Below are 23,652 nucleotides of genomic sequence, written 5' to 3' on the forward strand. Positions count from 1 at the left end.
ACATCTTCTCTCCCACTAAGTCACCAACATATGACAGCTTTGCCTCTGCAGTATCTTCTCACCCCTGTTCCCCCACTACCACCTCTGTTTAGCTGTACCACTGCCTCAGTCCTACTGCCCTCCAACCCATCCTACACGATGCCATTGGCATCAGCATCCTAAATCAAATCAAACCAGATGGCTTCACATCCAGTCTCAAAAACTTTCTGTGGAATCACAAGGCATGCAAAAATTCCTCATCTTGATTCAAAGCCCTTCACTGGTCTATTATTTCCAACCTTATCAGGCCCCATACTACTGTCCAACCCCTTCAGTCTACTTGTCATTCCAAACACAGACCTGGCACACTTACCCCATGGCTTTACCAAAGACCTCCCTTTGCCTATCATCCTTGTAAAGACTTACACTTTTTGAGAGCATAGACTATTTTTAATTTGTTTTTAAATTCTCAGATCACAACAAGGAATCTAGCACTTAGCAAGCAGCAAAAAAATCTTTGAATGAAGTATTTTCTCAATTTTCCTTACATCCCCAGAGTACCCAATACAATGCTTTGTAGATACTAAACGTTAAAATGAAAGTCACCTCCAGTGAATGAGAACATAACATCATTTCATTTACTACTTTTCTTAAAGCAGCAAACGGAAATTCTCTACATAGTCTAGGAAGAAGACTTAACATTAAAACCTTACTTCTCCTCTCCTGTCAGCACCTTTTCCAGGTCTCTTCTGGGTGTCTGACCACCAGTGCTGGAAAAAAAGTAAACAAGGAGATACCAGGAATATTAGAACCTAATAACTCAGAAAAAGAGCAAACTAAAATATCAAACTTAGACCATAACTATTAATAGCTCTTTTACGATGGATCAGGGAAAATAACTCCTAATCTTTAAAAAGTACTACTCATTTTAGTATTCATCTGCATAACAGGTTTCCTTGTGGGTGAGCCGTAATTGCCATATTTGTAACTAATGACCCTGTCCTCCTAGATGCAACTGTATGTCCACTATATTGATACAAACCAAACCTATAACATTTTTTATTCTAGGAACTCAGAAATGGGACCCAGAAAGTTGTTTTCTGCAGGTGGCTGGAACACAAGCAATCAGTACCGTTAAAGAGGCTCTGTTCCAACAAACTGACCCAGAAAGGTCTGGTTAGGAGGAAAGGACCCTGACTATACACTATCACATTTAAACTAAAAGGATATTGTGCATTATGTAGATATATCAAGCTGAGAGGAAAGGAAATTCTATCATCTTGCAGGTTTCCTAATGATCTTACTTAAAACTGAGTTACTACAACAATAACATGTATTCCACTTACTCATACCTGTTCCCTCATACCTGTTCATTCTTCGTCGTTGAGGCATCTGTTCTAGATCTCTCTGCTCCCTTTCTTCTCTTGTCATTCCTTTGTAGTTGGAGGTAAGACCAAATATAGGCCTAGACCACTCATCTGTAGTAAGAAAAAAATCAATTATTTTGCCCATAAAATTGCATTTCCTCTACCATTTTTTTCAAATAATTGCACCCTAGTGTGAGGGGATATTCTAGACATTTAGAATATTCTTTCCTTGAAGAGCCCATTATTTCAGAAGAATTTATAGGATAAACAAAGCAAAATGCCAGTATCGTGACTAACTCTGGCTGATTCAGAAAATTTAATGTAAAAGATCACCACAGAGATTTAAAGAAAGTAACATGTGACACACTTTGATAGTCAACAATTAGCTGGACTGACATTTCATAAAAGACATTTATTTAAAATTTTTATTTATTTTAAAAGGTAAACTAATTTCTAAGTTTACTGGAAATACAAAGTCTTGAAATTCTGCTTTCTTATCCTAACCCAAAACAAGCTCCCTCACCACTACCTTACAAAATGGTCTATATCTGTAAAAACTACAGTTTAACAGTATGGATGGAGACTCTATACTTCATTAAGTCTAATGTAGCTGCTACAATGACCATGAAAGAAAGTACATGCCACTGTTCAAGTCAGTCAAAGTCCAGGAGCCAACTGATGCCTTTGTTCTGAGACATAATGTAGCTTACCGCTACATTTAATACACTATACAAATAAGAAAGGACCTTTATAGACCGAACATGGGTGCTGTCACACAAAGAAGGAAGCAGGGGTTCTCAGGGGTCTACAATCTTTTAAAATCGCCCCACTGACCCCACTTATGGATTCAGAATCACCGCTGTAGTGAGTCATGGACACCAGTAGGGATATTCTGCTTTTCTCAGTCTGGGGCAAAAAAAAAAAGTCACAAACCCACTGCATAAAAGCACCAAAAGTTTCTCACTTAACAGGCGGTAAACTGCAGACTACTAACAAGATCAAAGACAGTAGTATATCTCTGTTTTATAGAAGAAATTTACATTTCTCTAAAAGCTTTTGACAAACTTAGCAATTCAAAAGAAAAGTAATTATTATATTCAAATGTAGTAGTTACTTTTTCAATCTAGCCTTGAAATTCTTAAAATTCCTTTTCAACATGGAGCATAGGAAGAGTTAAGAAGGATAACAAAAATGAACACGGGTTTCATTCTTAAAACTGGATAATTTCACAAACAATATGCTCGATCACATAAATTTTGGTTTAGCCTTCTCTGGCCTTCTCTGGATTTCATCATTAAATCAGAACGTGCAAAAAGGTTCTGGAGACCGATGTGCAGGCAACAACAGCAACGGGGGCTGCTTCTTGAGTACTTACTATGTGCCAGGCACCATGCTTTAGACACAACCTCTCATTTCATCTTGAAAGTCACCCAGAAGAAAACACATAATTATCTCAATTTTACAGAGCGCAAATCACTCGCTAAGGAAACGCAGTAAGGTAGGTGGTGGATTCATGATCTGAATCCAGGTAATATCAACACCACAGCCTGCAATCTAACCCCTCTCTCTCCATGCTCTCGACCCATGACTAGAAAACTCATACTTTTTACTTGCGATTTTTTTTTTTTTTTTTTTGGAGACTGAGTCTCACTCTTGTTGCCCAGGCTGGAGTGCAGTGGCGCGATCTCGGCTCAGTGCAAGCTCCACCTCCCGGGTTCCAGTGATTCTCCTGCCTCAGCCTCCCATGTAGCTGGGACTACAGGTGCGTGCCACCTCGCCCGGCTAATTTTTTGTATTTTTAGTAGAGACGGGGTTTCACCGTGTTAGCCAGGATGGTCTTGATCTCCTGACCTTGTGATCCACCCACCTCAGCCTCCAAAGTGCTGGGATTACAGGCATTAAGCCACTGCACCCAGCCTTACTTGCTATTTTTAATAATGAATAGTATACTTAATTATACTTAGAAGGTTTGTTTTGTTTTGTTTTTTTAAAGTCTAAAAGAAAAGGCTGGTGCCTGTAAGAAGCTATTCAAAAATTTCTATTCCACTTTACTGACTCATTCAAAACAAATACTAGTAAAAATACAGCTTTTATATATACGCATCTCTCTCTTATCTACAGACATAAACACAACAAACGAAAAGGAAAATTTACATACTGATTAATTTCCCTGCCATGTCCTTGTTGGACCTTGATTCCTTGGGGTGTTTATAGAGATACATCACTGCTCGTCCAATCCCACTATGCTTCAGGGTCTCCTGGCTCACACTAGGCAGCTGGGGAACATAAACACATACACACACATTAATCACTCAGAAGCTGGGGGTCTTGCTAATCTATACTAGAGACCTGGCGCCTTCACAATAGTACAAATAAAAAATTCCATTTTCAGGATCCACAGAAATAGAGCACAAAGATAATTTTGTGTCCACATCAAAAGTTCAGAGTTCAGGCCGGGCACGGTGGCTCACGCTTGTAATCCCAGCACTTTGGGAGGCTGAGGCGGGTGGATCACCTGAGGTCAGGAGTTCAAGACCAGCCTGGCCAACATGTGGTGAAACCCCATCTCTACTAAAAATACAAAAAGTGGCCGGGTGTGGTGGTGGCTGCCTGTAATCCCAGCTACTCGGGAGGCTGAGGCAGGAGAATCGCTTGAACCTAGGAGGCGGAGGTTGCAGTGAACCGAGATCGTGCCACTGTACTCCAGCCTGGGAACCAGAAGCGAAACTCCATCTCAAAAACAAAACAAAACAAAACAAAACAAAAACAAACAAAAACAACAACAACAAAAAAGGTTGAGAGTTCAGTATTACAGCTGAGTTGAAGTAAAACCTAACAATGTGAGAAAGTATGAACTAAGCATACTTAGAGGTTAGCAGTTTAATACAGGAGCCAGCATAGGCCTCAGAATCCAACAGACCTAAGACTGAACCCAAACACAGCCACCTTCTAGCTATGTGACCTTGACAAGTCATTTAACTTCTCTGAATCTAATTCCCTCATCTGTAAAATGGAAATACTACACCTACCTTGTCAGTTTACTGTGAGGAAGAAACGAACCAATACATATATAAAGCACCTGGCACAGTGCGTGGCATAGGAGACTCCTTGGGAATTGCTTCAGAAGTTAAATAGCTCAACCAAGGTGTCACAACTACGTAAGGTGGCCCAGCTCAAGGTTCAAATGCAGGTTCCTATGACTCTGAATTTGGTGTTCATTCTACGTCACGTCTCCCCAGAACTTGCCCACTACTGCACTACTCTTCTCAGACACATCACAGCTGCTCTAAGATCTTTTCCCTGCAATGCAATAGTTATATGAAGTTTTATAAGGTCTTCCCTTTCACGCTCATTTTACTAGATATGTTCCTTTTTTCCAACCCCTCTTCGGGCAGGCTGTAGCAGAGAGAACATACACAAACACTGTAAACTACACAGGTTATGACCACACAGGCCACAATAGATAATTAATAAAGAACAGTCAGATGATCTGCCTCTAACCTCTTGCAGGATCTTCAGCAGCTCCTCCCGGATCTTGAGTGCAGGCAAGCTCCTGTCTGGTAGGGGTGAGAGCCATTCTTTGATGGCAGACATCACACCGCTGTCAATGAATGTTTCTTTAAGGTCCTGCCTGCAGTAATAAGAAGAATTTTTAAAAATTCCGTGAACCTTGGTTCTACTGTATCTTCTGACTTTTCTTACATATTTAGTGATGTTTCTAAAAACTGCTTTAAAAAAGTTACTCATATAAATTTGGTATTTACTGAACACCATTCTGGTTTCAAAAGCAGTGTGACATTTAGTTCTTATCTTCCAGAAACGCATATACCTGACAAAAAATGATTTGCTGAAAACAAAACAAACTCAAGTTACACAAGATAAATTAATGCTGATATGAATGGTACAGACAGTAAGAACAATTAACTCCAATCATTTCAACTAAAAAAAAAAAGTTCAATCTATCGAAATAGTGATTGAAAAATTGTACATGGTAGCGAACCCAGAATTGCTATTCTCTGCAGGACACCAATGAGACTAGCACTCTACTGGCAGGACAAAAAACAAACACACACACACAAAACACCCTCAGTAAAATAATACTTAAATTCCATTTTATGTACTAGAATCATTTATGTTAATAGAAAACAAGACATTATATACAAAAAAACCTGCCACAGATAGTTTTCCCTGTTAGAATAGAGGGAGAAATTTTCTGGTTACAGATGCTCTAGGCCATGCTGGTGGTGGCTCACTGATGCACCAATACATTTCCTCAGTCATCAAAAGCAGGCTATGGCTTAGTTCAAAGGGAAAGCAAGGTTGCTCAGAAATATGAGCAAATCGGGGCCCGGCGTGGTGACTCACACCTGTAATCCCATTCCAGTACTTTGACTTTCGGGTGTAGAGACAGGAAGATCACCTGAGCCCAGGAGTTCGAGACCAGCCTGGGCAACACAGCAAGATCCTGTCTCTAATTAAAAAACAAACAAACAAAAAAAAAACAAATCAATGAAAAAAGTTAGAAACAAGGATCTACTCAAAAAGGGCATCATTACTTCAGAAGGACCAATAATTGTGACACATTAGAGTCATATAAGCCTTGGACAATGCAGCCTTCAGGTAGGGTCTTCCAAGATTTTCTGTTTTCCATCACACGGAGAAAACAAACGTAATTTTACCAGACCAAAAACTGCCTATAAAGAACAAAATTAGTGGCCAGGTGCAGTGGCTCCTGTCTGTAATTCCAGCACTTTGGAAGGATGAGGTGGGAGGATTACTTAAGCCCAGGAGTTCAAGACAAGCCTGGGCAACATAGCAAGAGCCTGTCTCTACCAAAAAACAAAAACAAAAACATACAAAATCAGTAGTTTCCAAGTTTTTCTTTCATTAGTATCAATTTTTTATTTGTTCTGTTTGCACCAGGCATCAAGGTTTAATAAAAGTTTATGAAGAAATATAATTTAGGAAATTTTATTCATTATCTTTCTGTGAACTGATAGAAGGCTATCATTATTTAGTATTCCTAGAACACCAGTACATCATTTGAATTATCATTCCATGAAAAAGGAAAAAGACATTTTAAAGAAAACAAAACACTTACTTCTTAAGGTGCATAACTACAGTAGGCAGTAAAGTTAATTTTTTCAGTGCCGGCTTTTTTTGATTGTTCAACTGTCTGTCTTCCTATTCAGAAAAAAATAAAGATTTTTTTTAAAAACAGTACTCATTGTTAATATTGAATTCACTGTAATTCTGAACCTTAAAATAAAATAACAGTTTTTCAAAGAAACAATTTTTCCTATAAGAAAGAGTAACTTAAGAATGGATCTTTTGCAGAGCACCAAGCTCTGTATCTATGTCAGTCAAACCCACAAAACTATTAGAATTGCCTTTAACAACTACAAGTTGAAAGAAACCATTTTAAGTTAGAATATTAGCATGATTGTCAAGTTTTCAGAGTTCATTAAAGGTACAAATTACAACTGGGAAATTTTGGTTTATGATACTAGGAACAATTTTCCAGGTGTGAGGTTATATGATATTGGAATATACTATATCAAAGAAGAGTTTCAGTATTTACTTGGGCAGTTTTTTCTATTTTTTTTTAGTTATGAAAAATTTCAAATTCTACAAATACAGAATGTAGAATATGCCTGTTGCATACATTTCAACAATTAAATACACACAACTAGTCTTCTTTTAGCTACTTTCCTCCATTCTTGAATTGTTTTGAAAGAAATGCTAGCCACAGATCATTGAATCCACTGCTGAACTCTCAGTAAGTGTCTCCAAAAGATCTGAAGTTGTTTTTTAAACATACTACTGGGCCAATTTTTTTAAGTTGAGCAGATTTTTACAATGCAATGGAAGAAGCCATGTCTTGATCAGGAGCAAGAGAACAACACATGAATTTGTAACACCTTTAATATATGAAGAAACTAAACTTTGTGGTGAACTAGCCACATCTGAGAAGAAAACCATGCCCCATGAAACTAGCAAAGCCATTCACCTAAAACGTTTCATTTTACTGAATATTTCATCTTTTCACTTTTTCTAAACACATGACTAAAAAATTAAAATATTTCCATGATTAAAATTTAGAACAGTAAATGCTTTATTACAAAAAGCAAAGCATCTTAACTGTCGTTTAAGGGTTAAGCATCAAAAAAAAGGCATCCAATTAACTCAGTGGGAGGAAAAGAAGGTGAACCTAGAAGCAACACAACTCACCTCAGCAGCTTCGTTCATCTTGACGATCATGGCGCTCACGACGTCGTCTGCGTCACTAATAAAGGTGCCACCATCACGGTTCCGTCTGCGCTTGCCACTCATGCTCTTTTTTCGCTGCAACATCATCTCAAAATCCGACAGAAAGTCCATACTAAAGCAGTAAACAAAAGCAAGTGAAATACAAGTTGTCTTTTAAATACACATTTACTTTCACCACAATTAAGAACACCAAATTTCTTAATTCTAACTCAATGAAGTGCTACCTTCTTTTAAAAGTGCAAGTACAGTCATGCGCCGCATAACGATGTTTCGGTCAATGACGAACTGCGAATACGACGGTGGCCATCCAGTAAGCTAAGGTTAACTTTTTATTGAAGAAAAAAAATATTTTTTGTAAATTTAGTGTAGCCTAAGTGTACAGTGTTTATAAAGCCTATAGTAGTGTACAGTAATGTCCCAGGCCTTCACATTCACTCACCACTCACCCAGACCAAATTCCAGTCCTGCTTTCATTCATGGCAAGTACCTTAAACAGGTGTACCATATTTTATCTCACACACACACACATATATTTTAAAGAGTTGGGGTGTTGCTCTGTCACCCAGGCTGGAGTGCAGTGGCACAATCCTAGTTTACCGTAGCCTCAAACGCCTGGGCTCATCCTTCTACTTTAGCCTCCTGAATAGTTGAGACTACAGGCCCATACCACCATGCCTGGTTAATTTTTTAAATGTTTTGTAGAGACAGGGACTCACTATATGTCACCCAGGCTTGTCTTGAACTCCTGACCTCAAGTGATCCTCCTGCCTCAGCCTCCCAAAATGTTGAGATTACAGGCATAAGCCACCACGCCCAACTATACTGTATTTTAACTGTACCTTTTCTATGTTTAGATACACAAATACCATCGTGTTACCACTGCCTACAGCATTCAGTACAGTAACATGCTGCACAGGTTTGTACCCTAGGAGCAATAGGCTTTACCATACAGCCGAGGTGGGTAGTAGGCAATACCATGTAGGTTTGTATAATACTATGATGTTCATACAACAGCAAAATCACCTAATGACACATTTTTCAGAATATATCCTGTTAAGCGACGCATGACTGTACTTACAACTTGCTATTAAAAGAACAGTTGATCCTAGACTTTATGTTCAATTCCTGTACTACCCTGTCATATATACACATGTAAATCACTAATAGCCCGGAACTTCTCATGCACTATATCCACACTTGCATCTATCGGTTTGAGAAAGTACATTTTAAGTTCCAATTGAGGGGACTCATTCAGCTTTAGTGGCACTGCCCTTTCTTGGACTAGGAAGGTGTTCATTATCTGAATGCTGTTGTCTTATACATCATGAGCAGAAAAAATGAAAAATAAGCTGCTGCTTTTCAGTGATAAGAAGTATAACTCTCAAAACATAATGAGAGATACACATGGAAATCTATAGGCTTGCTAAGCGCCTCAAACCTTTATGGCTTTCTTCAGAATCATTCCACTTAAAAAAGAGGAAGTTATTTTCTGCCACTATCATATCAATTCAATTTCCAGAAGTACTACCAGACTCATTCGGTTTAATTACTGCATGCCGCTAGGAATTCAAAATGAAACTACTTTTTAAAAACATCTTTACAACTGGAAAGAGTAACTCATCCTTGTATTACTGTATAACATCTTTTAAGGTATCAGATTTTTCTGAACATAGATTCCAACTAGCTCAACAAAAGTAAGTGAAATATGGTCAAGTAACATTTTGTAGTTAAGATGTTAGACTTACTTCCCCTGCCCCATAAAATCAGCTTTTCTCTCAAAAAGGTATTTTTAAAATTAGGTTATTTTTCATAAGAGTTTATTTGGTGAACCATAAATTAAGTCTGGTGCCATATAAATACAACTCCACAAAGAAAGACATCTAAGCACAGGCTAAATGAAAACAAGTAACAACAGCAGGTAATTCACTGACAACACCGTAAATGGAGAAAAACAGGAATAGATCCACTCCTAAACTTAATCGGGAACCAAAATGAAAATTTAATAGTCTCTACCTTGATTTTTTAACTTCTCTTTAACAAATTCCTTAAAAACAAACTTACTGTTTTCCTCTCTTTATGTTATCATCAGAATCTGAATCTTCTGCTTCTTTTACCTGTGTTTCACTTTTTTCTTCTTCCAGATCTTCTTGGTTAAAACCCTAAATGCAAAATTATCACAACCTCCTTACAGATTTTCTTCTGTATTAAGTGTTCTTAGTATTTTGCATTTTTAAATTAATTCATTCACAAAGAACAAAAATTCAATAGATATCAAAAGGTACATAACAAAAGGTCCCTCTCCAGCCACTAGTGTTACTAGGTTTCTTGCATTTCCTTCCACAAACAGTGTACGTTTATATAAGCACTTCTACACACACTTCGCATCCTCTCTTGTTATACAAATGGAAGCATACTATTCAGAGTGGGTACGGATAATGCTCTGCATGTTCCAGATTTAAGAAAAGAATCTAGAGGCCAATGCATGTCAGTACTAAGTCTTGTCATTTTTTTCAAGGCTTTAGACTATTTCACAATATGGCTGTAACTATGATTTGTTCACTTATTTGCCTAGTCACATTTAGTTTTACGTATTTGAAATTGCGAAATACTTGCCAAACTGTATTCCATAGAGGTTATACCAATTATCTCACCAGCAAGCATGAGGACTCCTGTTCCCCTACGTCCTCACTACTATAGCAGGCTATCAAACATTGATATCCACCAATCTCTGGATGGAAAAACAAATCTCAGGGTAGTTTTATTTGCATTTTCTTACTATGGGGGTAACGTTGGGCATTTTTTCACGTTTACAAAGCCATGTGTCATTCTTTCCCTGTGAACTCTGAATATCCTATGCGCATTTTTTGCTGGACTGTTCATCTTTTTATCGCTATGTAAAATCTCTTTGAAAATTAGATATAGCCCTCTACAAGTGACAAGAACTGTACAATCCCCACATTTGTACAGTTTTTGTTTATGCTAATATTTGCCAGGCATAACTTTTCATTTTTATGTAAATGAAATGGCCAGTCTTTTCTTTATGGCGTCTACCTTTTGTGTTACACTTAGAGGCTTTCTCAGTGGTTCACCTAGTATGTTGTTTTTCTCACCGAACTGAAACTATAACCAAGTTGATGTTAAGTCTCCAAAGTAGGTAAGTATACCTTATTCTTACAATATGGTGCTTAACTAAGTATGAGCTCCATGAAGGCGGTGTCCAAGCAGTCTCTGAAACATTTGTTGAATCAATTCTTCCTTTATATTTTCCTTAGGTTTACTTTCTTATTTCACTATTGTCCTGAATTTGATTCTAAATTCATCTACCTTCACTCTCTATTGCATTGGTTAAAAATAAGTATTGCTTTTTTAACCCAAGAACTATTTAAGCAGGCTTTAAGTTTCTGAGTGGCAAACAGATTGGAAAATATATACAGACACTTGATATATGACAAAGATGGCACTACAGAATAGTAGGAAAGGATGATCTTTTCAATAAATGGTGCTGGGTCAACTGGATACTCCAAATAAGGAAAAAAATCTTAACTTTTACCTCGTATCACATACGAAACCAATTTTAGGTGAATTATACAATTAAATGTGAAAGACTGAATAATCAAGCTTCTAGAAGGTAACTTGTATCTTCATGACCTTGGGGACAGGCAAAAATTCTTAGGCAGAATTCAGTTTTCACCATAAAGAAAAAGATTGGTAAATTTGATCCTATGTTAAAATTAAGCACTTTTGTTCATCAGAAGACTCCATGTTAAAGGAATGAATTTAAGATATTCTAAAAAAATTTAAAAGTTAAAAATTTTTTTTAAAAAAGACTCCATTAAGAAAGTGAAAAAGAAGTAACAAAATGAAAGGTATTTTTAACATTCATAACTGCCAAAAATGATTATATCTGGATTATATAGAGACTCGTCCCTGTTTTTTTCGGTCTGCTTCCTCTGTCAGTTACATTTCTCTTACATTATGGATTTGTCCATTTGTCTCTTTTCAGTTCTATCAATTTTTGATTTTTATGTGTGCATATATAAAGTCATGTTCTTAGGTGCAAACAATTTTAAAATCTTTTTATCGATATAAAGTGACCTCTTTATCTCAAGTACTTTTTTTTTTTACCTTAATGTCTACCTCCCTCTTTTAAAATATTATAGATACCACACCAGTTTTCTTTTGGTCCATGTTTACATGAAGTCCCTTTTCATGTACCTTTATTTTCAGCTTTACCTTCTGTTTCAGACAAATCTCTTGAAAACAGTATTTGGCTGGTTTTTAAGATCCTGTCTGGCAATTGTTGTCCTTTAACTGGAACATTCAGTATTTACATTTAATTTAATTTCTGATATTATCAAAATTTAAATCCACTGTTTTACCATGTAATACTTTCTACTTTCTAACTGTCCCTTGTCCTATCGTTCTTTTCCTTTCCTGCTCATTTTCGACTGATTAGCTCTAGTTGTTCCATTTTTTCCCCCTTCTATTAGTTTAGAAATTACGCATTCCATTTTAGTCTTTTTAGTGGTCACTCTAGAAACTACAACACGCACCCTAACTTATCAGTTTACTAATGTACGTTCATAGACATTCGCAAAGGCCTGCGAGCACTTCAATTCCACGTATGCTCCCAATTCACTGCTGTCATGTTTTCATTTTATATATATTCCACATTAAACACATTTCATTTTGTATAGTCAATACTCATTTAGACTTATACACATACTTTTGTTGCTCTTTTCTCCCTCCTGCATCTCTAACCTTCCATCTGAGATCATTCTTTCTTGCATTTCTTTCCTTCTGTATTTCCTTCAGCTGGTACATTGTTAATTAATTCCCTCCTTATTTCATCTTCATTCCTGGAAAGTATTTTGGCTAAATTTAACGAAATTCTAGGTTTGCCATTAGTAGATTCTATTGTTTCTGTTGTGAAGTCAGCTGTTAGTCTAATCGTTACTTTTCTGAATGTATTTTTTTTCCTGTGGCTTTTACACTTTCCTATTTTCGTTGGTTTCTTGCAGTTTTATTATGATGTAGTTAGGTGTAGATTTCTTTTTGTTTATCTTCCTTGCAATGTGTAGAACTTCTAGAATCTATGGTTTAGGTAACATTTCTTTTTAAAATACTGCTTCTGGTATACATGTAATTTTCCCTCTCCTTTCATTATTCCAGTATTTGTAAAAACTTTTCGGCCGGGCGCGGTGGCTCAAGCCTGTAATCCCAGCACTTTGGGAGGCCGAGACGGGCGGATCACGAGGTCAGGAGATCGAGACCATCCTGGCTAACACGGTGAAACCCCGTCTCTACTAAAAAAAATACAAAAAACTAGCCGGGTGAGGTGGCGGGCGCCTGTAGTCCCAGCTACTCGGGAGGCTGAGGCAGGAGAATGGCGTGAACCCAGGAGGCGGAGCTTGCAGTGAGCTGAGATCCGGCCACTGCACTCCAGCCTGGGTGACAGAGCGAGACTCCGTCTCAAAAAAAAAAAAAAAACTTTTCATATATAGTCTATGTCTTTTACTTTTTTCTATAACAGTATATTTCAAAGCTTCATTCTAGATCCCTCCTTCTATCTTCCAGTTCACTAATTTTCTTTTCAAGTATGTCTAATCTGTTGTTAAACTCAACCACTAAGTTTTCTGTTTTTTTTCTTCCCTCCTGCCCGTTTTTCTTTTCAAACAGGACCTCACTATTTTGCCCTGGCTGGTTTCGAACTTCTGGGCTCCAACTACCCTCCCAGTTACCCGCCGAGTAACTGGGACTACCAGCTACTTGCACCTACCTGTCCACCAAGTTTTTAATTTCAGTTACTGTATTTTTATAGTTCTAAATTTCTACTTGGTTCTTTTCCAAATTTGCCTTCTCCTTTTTAAACTGTTTGCTCTGACATCTTTAATCTTGTTTCTTATCTCCCTGAACATATTTAAGGTGATATCTAAAATTCCTATATCTAGAGCTCTAAGTCTATTTCTATTGTCTGTCATTACTAGTTTCCTTTTAATGTTATTTTTGTATATTGTACTGTATATATGAAAAACTTAAACCACTGTCATCTTATTTCTGAGACTGAGGTTCTCTAGTCTGCCAGAAGATTCAAAGATGGCCTAAAATCTGAGCAAAGGCTATTTTACTTCCCCCTGAACCCAATGGTGCTGCTCTCTGAAGTCTCAATCCAGAGTATGGGGTTTACAAAGCCCCCTAACCTCAATAGGCCCCGAATTCTAAATTTTATCCCCAAGTCTTGAGGTTGTCAAAAATATGAGTAGCCTCTTGGCCTGACAGGTAAACACCCCCACAGAAAAAGCACTTCTAAACAGAGTTACCACTTTAGGTTTCTCTTGGCTTAGTAATTCTTTGCTACTTTGTTCCTAGATAATGAGCAGATTTCTGTATATTTTGTCTAGCTTTCCTAGTTGTGCTTGGCAGAAGGGTTAGCGCAATCACCCAGAATGCCGTTGTGAAAATCGGAAGTTCCCCAATTACTGTGAATCTTGCCCTTTAGCATTATTAAGTGCCTTTGTCTCAATGTGTCCCTTCCCCCTTAATTCAATTTTGCCCAGTAGCTTCCTTTTATGCCTTTGTATATACCCGCTCATTTTACTTCCTGAATCCCTCTTCTAGATTTTTCTCCTGAATACATCGCAAAGATGTTTTTCTCTTGAATACATCCTACTTATTAGAATCATCTATAATTACATCACTGCCATAAAAACAACAAAAAAAGCACAGCCAAGGAGGAAATATTTCCATCTTATACTTACTGTAAATTCTTCTTCCTCTTCATCACCAGATTCTCCAAATATGTCTGCAATAAGATTTCTAGAAAGTAGACAAATATAAAAACATTCATTTGCTTTCTTCTCATTTGCATAGGAACCATTTTTTAAAAAATAGAATTTACATACAGTAAAATGTGCAGATCTTCAGTGTCCAGTTCAATGAGTTTTAACAAACGTATACACTCATGTAACCAGCACCCTATACACTCATGTAGCCTCCCGAGAAAGTTCTCTCATGGCCCCTTCTAGCTGGTCCCCTAATTTCAACATCCTAGAGACAACTGCCACCTTGACTTCCAACACCACAGATAAATTTCGCCTACTGAACTTCATGTAAATGGAATCACATATGTCCTCTTTGCTTTCTTTCATTTAACATGTTAATTCTGAGATGAATTCTGAGATTCACCCACATTGTAGTGTGTTCAGTTCAGGAACTAAAATACTAAATCCCCAAAGACATGCAATTAGGCAGGACATATTGTATTACAACACAGACCCCTCTGTACTGCCTAGTTAAGAACCCCCAAAAACTCATGTTACACTGTCACTTACTCTTCTTCATTGCCTGACTCACTGTCACTCCCAAAGAGATCCTTCTCTTCATTTTTCTTATCAGACAATTCTTTCCCAGCTTCTTCCTCACTGTCAGATGCTATGGTCTTCTCTCTTTTGCCTGACTTGTCTGATACAGCATCACTGTCAGAGTCATCTGCATCAGAGACAACACGGCTCTTCTTTGCTGCTGTTGAAAAGAAAATCATCATTAATTTTATTTTATCATGGTCATTGTATTACCAAGCATAACAGATGCTTTAAAATGGCAGTATGTGGCAAAAAAAAAAAAAAATCTCAATCAAAGGGCCTCCTGACACATGGTTTAGAATTTTTAAAATAACTAAATGGCTCATTTAGAGTCATCTTACAAATTTTCTGTTATTTTACTTAAGAAAAAGTGGCCAAAAGATGAAGAAAGATATCATCAACGTAAAAGCAGTCACCTTTCCTTTTGGGGAATCAAGAAAATTAAAACTAGATTGACGGGCAAAATTGGCATCCTTTCTATGCTGCCTAGTAGCAACTGAACTAAAAAGGACTACATATTTCTTTCTAGGAATAGTCTCCACGTTCCTCTATCATTGCTGGTCAGTTTCAAATTTCCCATCTTCCTTAACAAATCGGCAACATGTCTGGTACCTTTTCCTTCTCCTATAAGAACTGTCAGGTTATAATGAAATATGTCTTTTCCAAAGATAAGTTTCATAAAAAAGTAAACAAGTAAAACTTACTATCTGTGAAAATGGAGTCTTAGGTCGCGGCGGAGACTGAAACACTCCAGAGAGAGATGGTGTCTCTAAATAGAATCCCCTCAAAGTTTCCCTGTATCTGAATATTCAACAAGGTTTAACAACCGTGGGAGCTCAGTTACTGATTGGATGGGATCTAGTGAACTAAGTGTCAAAGAGACCCGCAGCTCACACTGAATACAGTTAGGGGTTTTCACGTAAACATTTTTCTTTGAAACATTACCTCTTCCAGTTTAAAACAAAGTCTGAGTATTTTATATTCCTATTGACATGCGGTTTATCACTTTGAGGCAGTCAGAGATTAATACATGCTAACAGAACTCAAAGGAAACTTACTATTAAGCTTAGCTAATGATAACCAGGGGAAATGAGTGTCCTAGTGATATTTTAGAATATTAAGCTGAGCAACAGATTACAGATCTGACATACCAAGAGGATACACCATTCCACAGTTACAAGCTCACACAATGAATAAAGCCACTGATAAACAGCCCGAGGTAGTTCCTTACATGCTTTCTCTCCATCCTCACTATCGGAAAGCACCGCCGCCTTTCTCTTCGCTACTTTCTCCTCCTCGCCCTCTTTCTCATCTTCATCACTGTCCAGTTTTTGCTTTTTGGGTTCTTCCTCCTCACTATCAGAACTGTGAAACTTTTTTCTGTCCATGTGGCTGTCTGAGTGGAAGGAGTCATTCTGCATTTCTGTATCCTCTCCCTTATTCTCCCTGTCGCTGTCATCATCTGACTCTGGCTTCTGTTTGTGTCTGGACGCATCCTCAGTTTCTGAGTCACTGGCAGGTCCCTTCCGAGGCCCCTCGCTCTCAGAGTCACTGACTCGGGGTTTGGGTAGCTCCTCGTTTTCAGAATCACTGGCCTGGTTCCTTGGGGGATCCTCACTTTCCGAATCACTGATTCGGGGTTTGGGAAGCTCTTCATTTTCTGAGTCAGTGGCCTGGTGCCTCGGAGGGTCCTCACTTTCGGAGTCACTGATACGAGGTTTGGGAAGCTCCTCGTTTTCAGAGTCACTGGCCTGGTGCCTGGGGGGTTCCTCACTTTCCGAATCACTGACCTGAGGTTTAGGAAGCTCCTCACTTTCAGAATCACTCATTCGAGGTTTGGGAGGCTCCTCATTTTCGGAGTCACTGGCTTGGTGCCTTGGGGGTTCCTCACTCTCAGAGTCACTGATTTGAGGTTTTAGAGCATCTTCTGTTTCAGAGTCACTAGCAGGACTCTTCTGGAGCTCCTCAATCTCAGAATCACTGGCGGGGTGCTTCCCAACATCTTCATTTTCTGAGTCACTTGCATGCCCATTAAGAAGCTCCTCATTTTCAGAGTCACTCCCAGGCAATTTCCTGGTCTCTTCACTCTCAGAGTCGCTCCCGTGCTGATTGACATCCTCATTTTCAGAATCGCTTGCGGGAGGCTCTGCACGTTCCTCAGATTCAGAGTCGCTGTCCTTTTGCCTATGAAGGTCCTCACTTTCAGAGTCACTAGCATTAAGATTTATGGGCTCATCATTCTCAGAGTCTGTCACATGATGTCCTTTGGTGAGGCCATCTTCTCGATCACTAGGTTCATTCTGAAAAACAAAGTGAAAAAAAATTAGGAAAGTGCAAACAAACAAAAAACCCTTTAATAGTAAAACATTAAATTTTTTCAGTGATTTTTTTTTTTTTTTTGAGACAGAGTCTCGCTCTATTGCTGGAGTGCAGTGGCGCGGTCTTGGCTCACTGCAAGCTCTGCCTCCTGGGTTCACGCCATTCTCCTGCCTCAGCCTCCCAAGTAGCTGGGACTACAGGCGCCCGCCACCACGCCCGGCTAATTTTTTGTATTTTTAGTAGAGACGGGGTTTCACCGTGGTCTCGATCGCCTGACCTCATGATCCGCCCGCCTTGGCCTCCCGAAGTGCTGGGATTACAGGCACGAGCCACCGCACCCGGCCAATTTTTTAAAATATGAGAATATGTGCACCTAAATGGAGAATTCTTGTCCTATACCTATATAGAAATACCCCTACAGAAAGCCAATCTGTGAAATGGTTTTATCTGGATCCCCGAATGGGGAAATATAACCAGCCTTCATTAAAACAACTTTGTAAAGCATGCTCTCAGATTACTATAGAAAACTGACTGTGAAGAGCCAGATTTTTTTTTTTTAAAAAAGGCGAATTTTCTCATACATACTTCTGTTTTGTAAAAATATAACTAGGCCAGACGTGGTGGCTCGCACCTGTAATCTCAGCACTTTGGGAGGCCGAGGTGGTGGATCACCTGAGGTCAAGAGTTCGAGACCAACCCGGCCAACATGGTGAAACTCTGTCTCTACTAAAAATACAAAAATTAGCTGAGCATGGTGGTGGGCACCTGTAATCCCAGCTACTAAGGAGGCTGAGGCAAGGAGAACTGCTTGAACCTGGGAGGCAGAGGTTGCAGTGAGCTGAGATTGTGCCATTGCACTCCAGTCTGGGTGACAGAGTGAGACTCTGTCAAAAATAAAAATAAAAATAAATAAATAACTCCATTTTTCAAAGAAATACTAGCAAACATGTAACCAAGTTCTTTTACATAGACATATTCTTGGGTTTTATAAGGTTAAAATTATTTTATTTATTTTTTTGAGACAGAGTCTCGCTCTGTCACCCAGGCTGGAGTGCAGTGGCCAGATCTCAGCTCACTGCAAGCTCCGCCTCCCGGGTTTACACCATTCTCCTGCCTCAGCCTCCCGAGTAGCTAGGACTACAGGCGCCTGCCACCTCGCCCGGCTAGTTTTTTGTATTTTTTAGTAGAGATGGGGTTTCACCGTGTCAGCCACGATGGTCTCGATCTCCTGAACTCGTGATCCGCCCGTCTTGGCCTCCCAAAGTGCTGGGATTACAGGCTTGAGCCACTGCACCCGGCCAAGGTTAAAATTATTTAAGGGAAAAGAAACTATAAAATTTAATTTTATTTAAAGGGTCAAATAACATATGGGCACCTTCTCCCAAGATAATTTAAGCAAACAAAGAAAGGAGGAGTTAGCATTTCCTAAGTAGCCAGTAAGAGCCAATACCACAATAGGCTCTCTCCTATGGTACTTCTCATGATAACAAAATTGAGGCTTACAGTAGTCATGGTCCTGTGTTTAGTAACCCTAGAAATAAGAAAGCTTAAGTTTTAGGGAGAACGTGATTCATCTAACTACACCAACACATAATGTTACTTGAAATAATTACTCTGAAAACATGCTCTGGGGCACAAACTTGATATGTGCATATTATAGCTATGATTTTTAAAATGCAGAGGAAAAATATACAAAATTAAACATGCCAAAATACTAACAACAAGTGTTTTAGGATCCAGTGAATTTTGTCCCCATCTGGTAGCTCAACTTTAAATAAATGGTAACAATATTCTAGCTTAAAAAGTGAAAGTATTTCCATGTTTGGGTATTCCCTCTAAAAATTTACTGAGCCAAATATTTGTTAGATACATGACTGAAGCTATGTGAACCTACCACAGACTATTTTCAAGGGACCAAAGAGCCTTTAAATAATACCTATGGCCAACATCATGCTATGAAACCGTTAACTGACAAGATAATTCTTGTCAATGACAGGATAAATGGCATGAAAATGTTCTCATAAAACCCATACTTTTACTAACCCAAGTATGCTGTGTCTACAAATTCAAAAATAATATGAAAAATTATAAAATAAGCCTACAAGGCAAATGTTTGAAGAGTTTTTAAAATATTTTATCACCATTATGGTAGCACAGCATTGCAAAGAAAGAGTCAATGCTATACACAGTCACTGAAATACAGCACATTCAGAAATGTTTCCAAAACCATAAACTTTTCAAAATCCCTAAATACATTTTCTTGAGTTCTCACCGGGCACTCAGCACAGTACTGTATTGGATTCCTTGTCAGTCACAAGCTCTATTATCCCACTGAAACAGGCACTTATCTATTAAAACGGTATTAGGACTCGAGAGATATCATAGAATCTTACAATTACAGTACAATACTCTGTATGTTGCCTAAAGTTTACTTTAGCCATACTTCATAATTTAAAAGAATGCAGATGGAAAATTGAACTATCTAGATTGTAAGCTCTAGGAAGGCAGACATATTTTGGTTTGTTTTCCTAAGGTATCCTCAGAGTGCAGAATGCTCTCCAGTACATACACACACTAGGTAGAGTTTGAGCATTCCTAATCTGAAAATTCAGACAACTCCAAAATCTGAAACTTTTTGAGCACGGACATGACATCACAAGTGGAAAATTCCAAACATAAGCACCTAATACAAACTTTGTTTCATGTGAAAAATTATTTAATATAATGTATAAAATTACCTTCAAGCTATAAGATAAATGAATTTCGTGTTTAGACGTGGGTTCCATTGCCAAAATAGCTCACTACGTATAAGCAAATATTCCAAAACTCGAAAAAATTCTAAATCCAAAACACTTCTGATTCCAAGCATTTTGGATAAGGGATACTCAATGTGTATTTGTTAAATTAGTAATAAAGGCGTTAAGTGGGAATAACATAAGATGAGGAAAAATTAATCCAACAAGAATGTATTTCATGTCTACTATGTGCAAGACGCCAAGACACCAGGCTGAGTATGTCTCAGGGCCTGACCTTACGAGTTGCTAATGAGGAGCCAGCCAAGCACACCGTAACAGTATAGTGTAACATGCACTATTCACAAAGTACGATATTTCAAAAGTGCACTGGAAGTGCATCTATATGAAACTGAGCTGCAAAAAAAAAGGTGTGCAGACAGTGAGCCAAGATCGCACCATTACACTCCAGACTGGGTGACAGAGTGAGACTCCATCTCAAAAAAAAAAAAAAAAAAAAAAAAAAAAAAAAAAGGGTGTACAGACAACAGGCGTGTTTGCATGGAGTTTGTGATGGCTGAGTTAAGATGGGAGGGTGGGGAGAGGCATACAGTGCCAGCAGAGGCAATTAAAGCAGAAGGCAAAAAGGAAAATTGCAATTGGCTTTTGGAATGCTCTCCATGACAAACCCATCACATAACTCTAAGGCCATGTCTATGTGTGACTTGATTTATTTTAGTTGAAACAACAGAAATCATCTCTAGCTAAGTCCCGAAAAAAAGAACAATCTTCTCAGGATCAAAGTGAGTTGAATGACTAAACACTCGGGAAGGTTAAGTACCAATGCAGCACAGAGAGCTTAGAAAAGGGAACTCAAGGATCATTTTACTAAAGTACCATCAGTAACATGACTCAGCTATAAACTGTCTAGAATCTAAATTATAAATCCCCAAGAGAGACGACTTAACTGGCCAAGGCAACATCAGAAACTGTGACTCAATCAGTTACAGCTGGATCGGGGCACAGCACTGGGAGTCACTCCCAAAGAAGTGAGAGACACTGGGCAGTCATCTAAACCTCACCCGCTACACTCTACCCCAGGTTTCCTGATGCATGGTGTAGCATTCCAAAACAAACAACCCCTACAAGGACACTGCATAAGACAATGATTGTGAAATTTACGAATCTTCATTAATTTTTTATGAGTTTCATGAAAACACAGCATTATGTATGGCACGACAGGGCAAAAAAGGGGAGAAATAACTGCAGTAAAAAAGTACTAGTCTGATACACTCAAGCTAAAGAATACACTTAGACGACGACACCACAGAATTTGGGATGAGTATGCTGGAAATTATACAGTTAAGCTTAAAAGTTATCAAAACAATATCTAAAGTTTTTAGAGTGGTTTTGGCAATTAAATTGCAAGCTTAAAAAAATCCAAAAGACAGTTTTTTTAAAAGTCACATGAGTACAACAAATCAACAGTTGAAACTGACATGTAATGTAGTTTTTAAAATAATGTAAGACATTTCCTAGTGGTAATGGTAAAAGAAATCGAGCAGTCAGAAGCTCCTTAGATGCTTTAGAAACATCTATAATGCCGGCGGGCGCTGTGGCTCACGAGGTCAGGAGATCAAGACCATCCTGCCTAACACGGTGAAATCCTGTCTCTACGAAAAATGCAAAAAATTAGCCGGGCGTGGTGGCGCGCTCCTGTAGTCCCAGCTACTCAGGAGACTGAGGCAGGAGAATCACTTGAACCCAGGAGGCGGAGGCTGCAGTGAGCCAAGATCGCACCACTGCACTCCAGCCTGGGTGACAGAGCAAGACTCCGTCTCAAAAAAAAAAAAAAGAAGGAAAGAAAGAAAAAGAAACATCTATAATGCCTCATACCTCCTTCCTTAGCCATCAATCACACTGCAGTTATAAACAACTACTGGTTATCCATCATAATAAACAATCTTGTTTATCTCAGTATACAAAGAATAACTACACTTATGATGACCAGGGCCACAATACACAGAGAGATAACTGACATTCTTAAACGGCCAAGTAAATAAAACTGCTATAAATCAAATAATAATTTGTAAAGTATTCAAAGTATTACATTGTCAAATGGAAACTTGTACAGACCCAAATAACTCAGGACACTTTGTTTCTTCTTGACTGGTCAGAAGTGTCAAACTCAAAGTACTTGATGTTGTATATACTACTCTACCATTATAAACTGGAAAAACGCTCACCACTAAGCCACACAGTAAATTCCATGAGGAAGTATCTACAGAAGCATGTCCAAAAGCATGTTTCACTGGACCCGGGTTCCAGAAGACACAGCTGAAACTATCATACAGGACTCTGTCAATGCGTATTAGTTTAATGAGCACGAAAGAATCTGAGAAACCCTGCAGTAAAATAACATAATGCTGTCAATCCAACGTAGTTCCTGGAGTGCTGCAACACTGACAAACTCCCAAGCACACACTTAATATAATGAAGCTATAAACCAGAATGTCCCTTGTCTATCAAAAGTTGATCTTAGAATAAGAGTCAGAAACAAAGGCACTCCTGATGAGTAACAACAACAACAAAAAAATCTATACAAACCTTGTTTTTTGTTTGGTTGGTTTGTCTTTTTGAGACAAGGTATGACTCTGTCACCCAGGCTGGAGTGCACTAGCATAACCATAGCTCAGTACAGCCTTGAACTCCTGGGCCCAAGAGATCGTCCTGCCTCAGTCTCCCAAGCAGCTGGGACTACAGGCACGTGCCACCACGTCCGGATTTTTTTTGTTTTGTAGAGACAGAGTCTGTGGAGCCCAGGCTGCTCTCAAACGCCTGGCCTCAAGTTATCCTTCTGCCTTGGCCTCCCAGTAAAGTTTAGGATTTTATGATAATGATGCAAACTCCTGCCTACCTCTTCAGACTCACTTCTTTCCACTCACCATCAACCCTATGTGTTACAGCAGCAGTTCCCAAACTTCAGTATGCACAAAAATCACTTGGGGAACTTTGGAGAAAACCATACAAACTTTTGGTGCTTCTCACCTACAGATATTAATTCAGCGTATCTGGGAAACGTGTCACAGAATCTGAATTTTGACACGTGGTCCACATGATTTTGACCACATTTCGGAAATTCTACTCCAGTTTCAGTAGAGTGGAACTACTAACTTTGCGCCTTTACAAATGCTGTTCCCTTTACCAAAAGTCTCTCTCTTGTACCTTGTCTTTTTCATGCCTAAAAACTTGCCAGAAATACTCATCTCCTGAAGTCTCTTCCATCTTTCTCTCTAGGTAGAATGAACAGACTTTGTGCAAGATAATGTGACAGTTAAGGCCGTGGAATTTAGAGTCAGAAAGACCTGAGGTCCAAGCCCCAGCTCTGTTACTTTCTACTACGTGATCAAAGGACATTTTCTTAACTCTTCAAAGTTTCCATGTCCTTGATCTGATGGAATTAGGAATAGTGTCTATACCGTAGAGGGCAGTTCTGAGGAATAAAAGCATGCAAAGCAGTTAGCACAGAGCCTGTGAGCGTTCAATAAATGTTATGTGCCATCAATAACACAATCTCATTAATTAATTACAAAACGCTCCCCCCTTCAAGACTCAGCTCAAATA

General features: G+C 38.6%; 1 protein-coding gene across 5 annotated transcripts in view; it reads right to left on the bottom strand.

Annotated features, from left to right (window-relative positions):
• The window catches only part of IWS1 (interacts with SUPT6H, CTD assembly factor 1), a 47,224-nt gene that overhangs the window by 7,189 nt on the left and 16,383 nt on the right, over positions 1–23,652 (bottom strand). For all 5 annotated transcript variants that reach the window (XM_050752524.1, XM_050752526.1, XM_050752528.1 and 2 more), the window contains 10 exons: positions 16,209–17,277; positions 14,948–15,137; positions 14,375–14,432; positions 9,678–9,775; positions 7,578–7,728; positions 6,448–6,530; positions 4,848–4,977; positions 3,505–3,622; positions 1,346–1,457; positions 693–749 (listed from right to left, as the gene is read on the bottom strand). In XM_050752524.1, the coding sequence (XP_050608481.1) occupies positions 693–749; positions 1,346–1,457; positions 3,505–3,622; positions 4,848–4,977; positions 6,448–6,530; positions 7,578–7,728; positions 9,678–9,775; positions 14,375–14,432; positions 14,948–15,137; positions 16,209–17,277 (2,066 nt within the window). The remainder of the gene's footprint in view (positions 1–692; positions 750–1,345; positions 1,458–3,504; positions 3,623–4,847; positions 4,978–6,447; positions 6,531–7,577; positions 7,729–9,677; positions 9,776–14,374; positions 14,433–14,947; positions 15,138–16,208; positions 17,278–23,652) is intronic.

This window comes from Macaca thibetana, chromosome 12 (genome assembly GCF_024542745.1).
Source record: "Macaca thibetana thibetana isolate TM-01 chromosome 12, ASM2454274v1, whole genome shotgun sequence".
Taxonomy (NCBI): Eukaryota; Metazoa; Chordata; class Mammalia; order Primates; family Cercopithecidae; genus Macaca; species Macaca thibetana.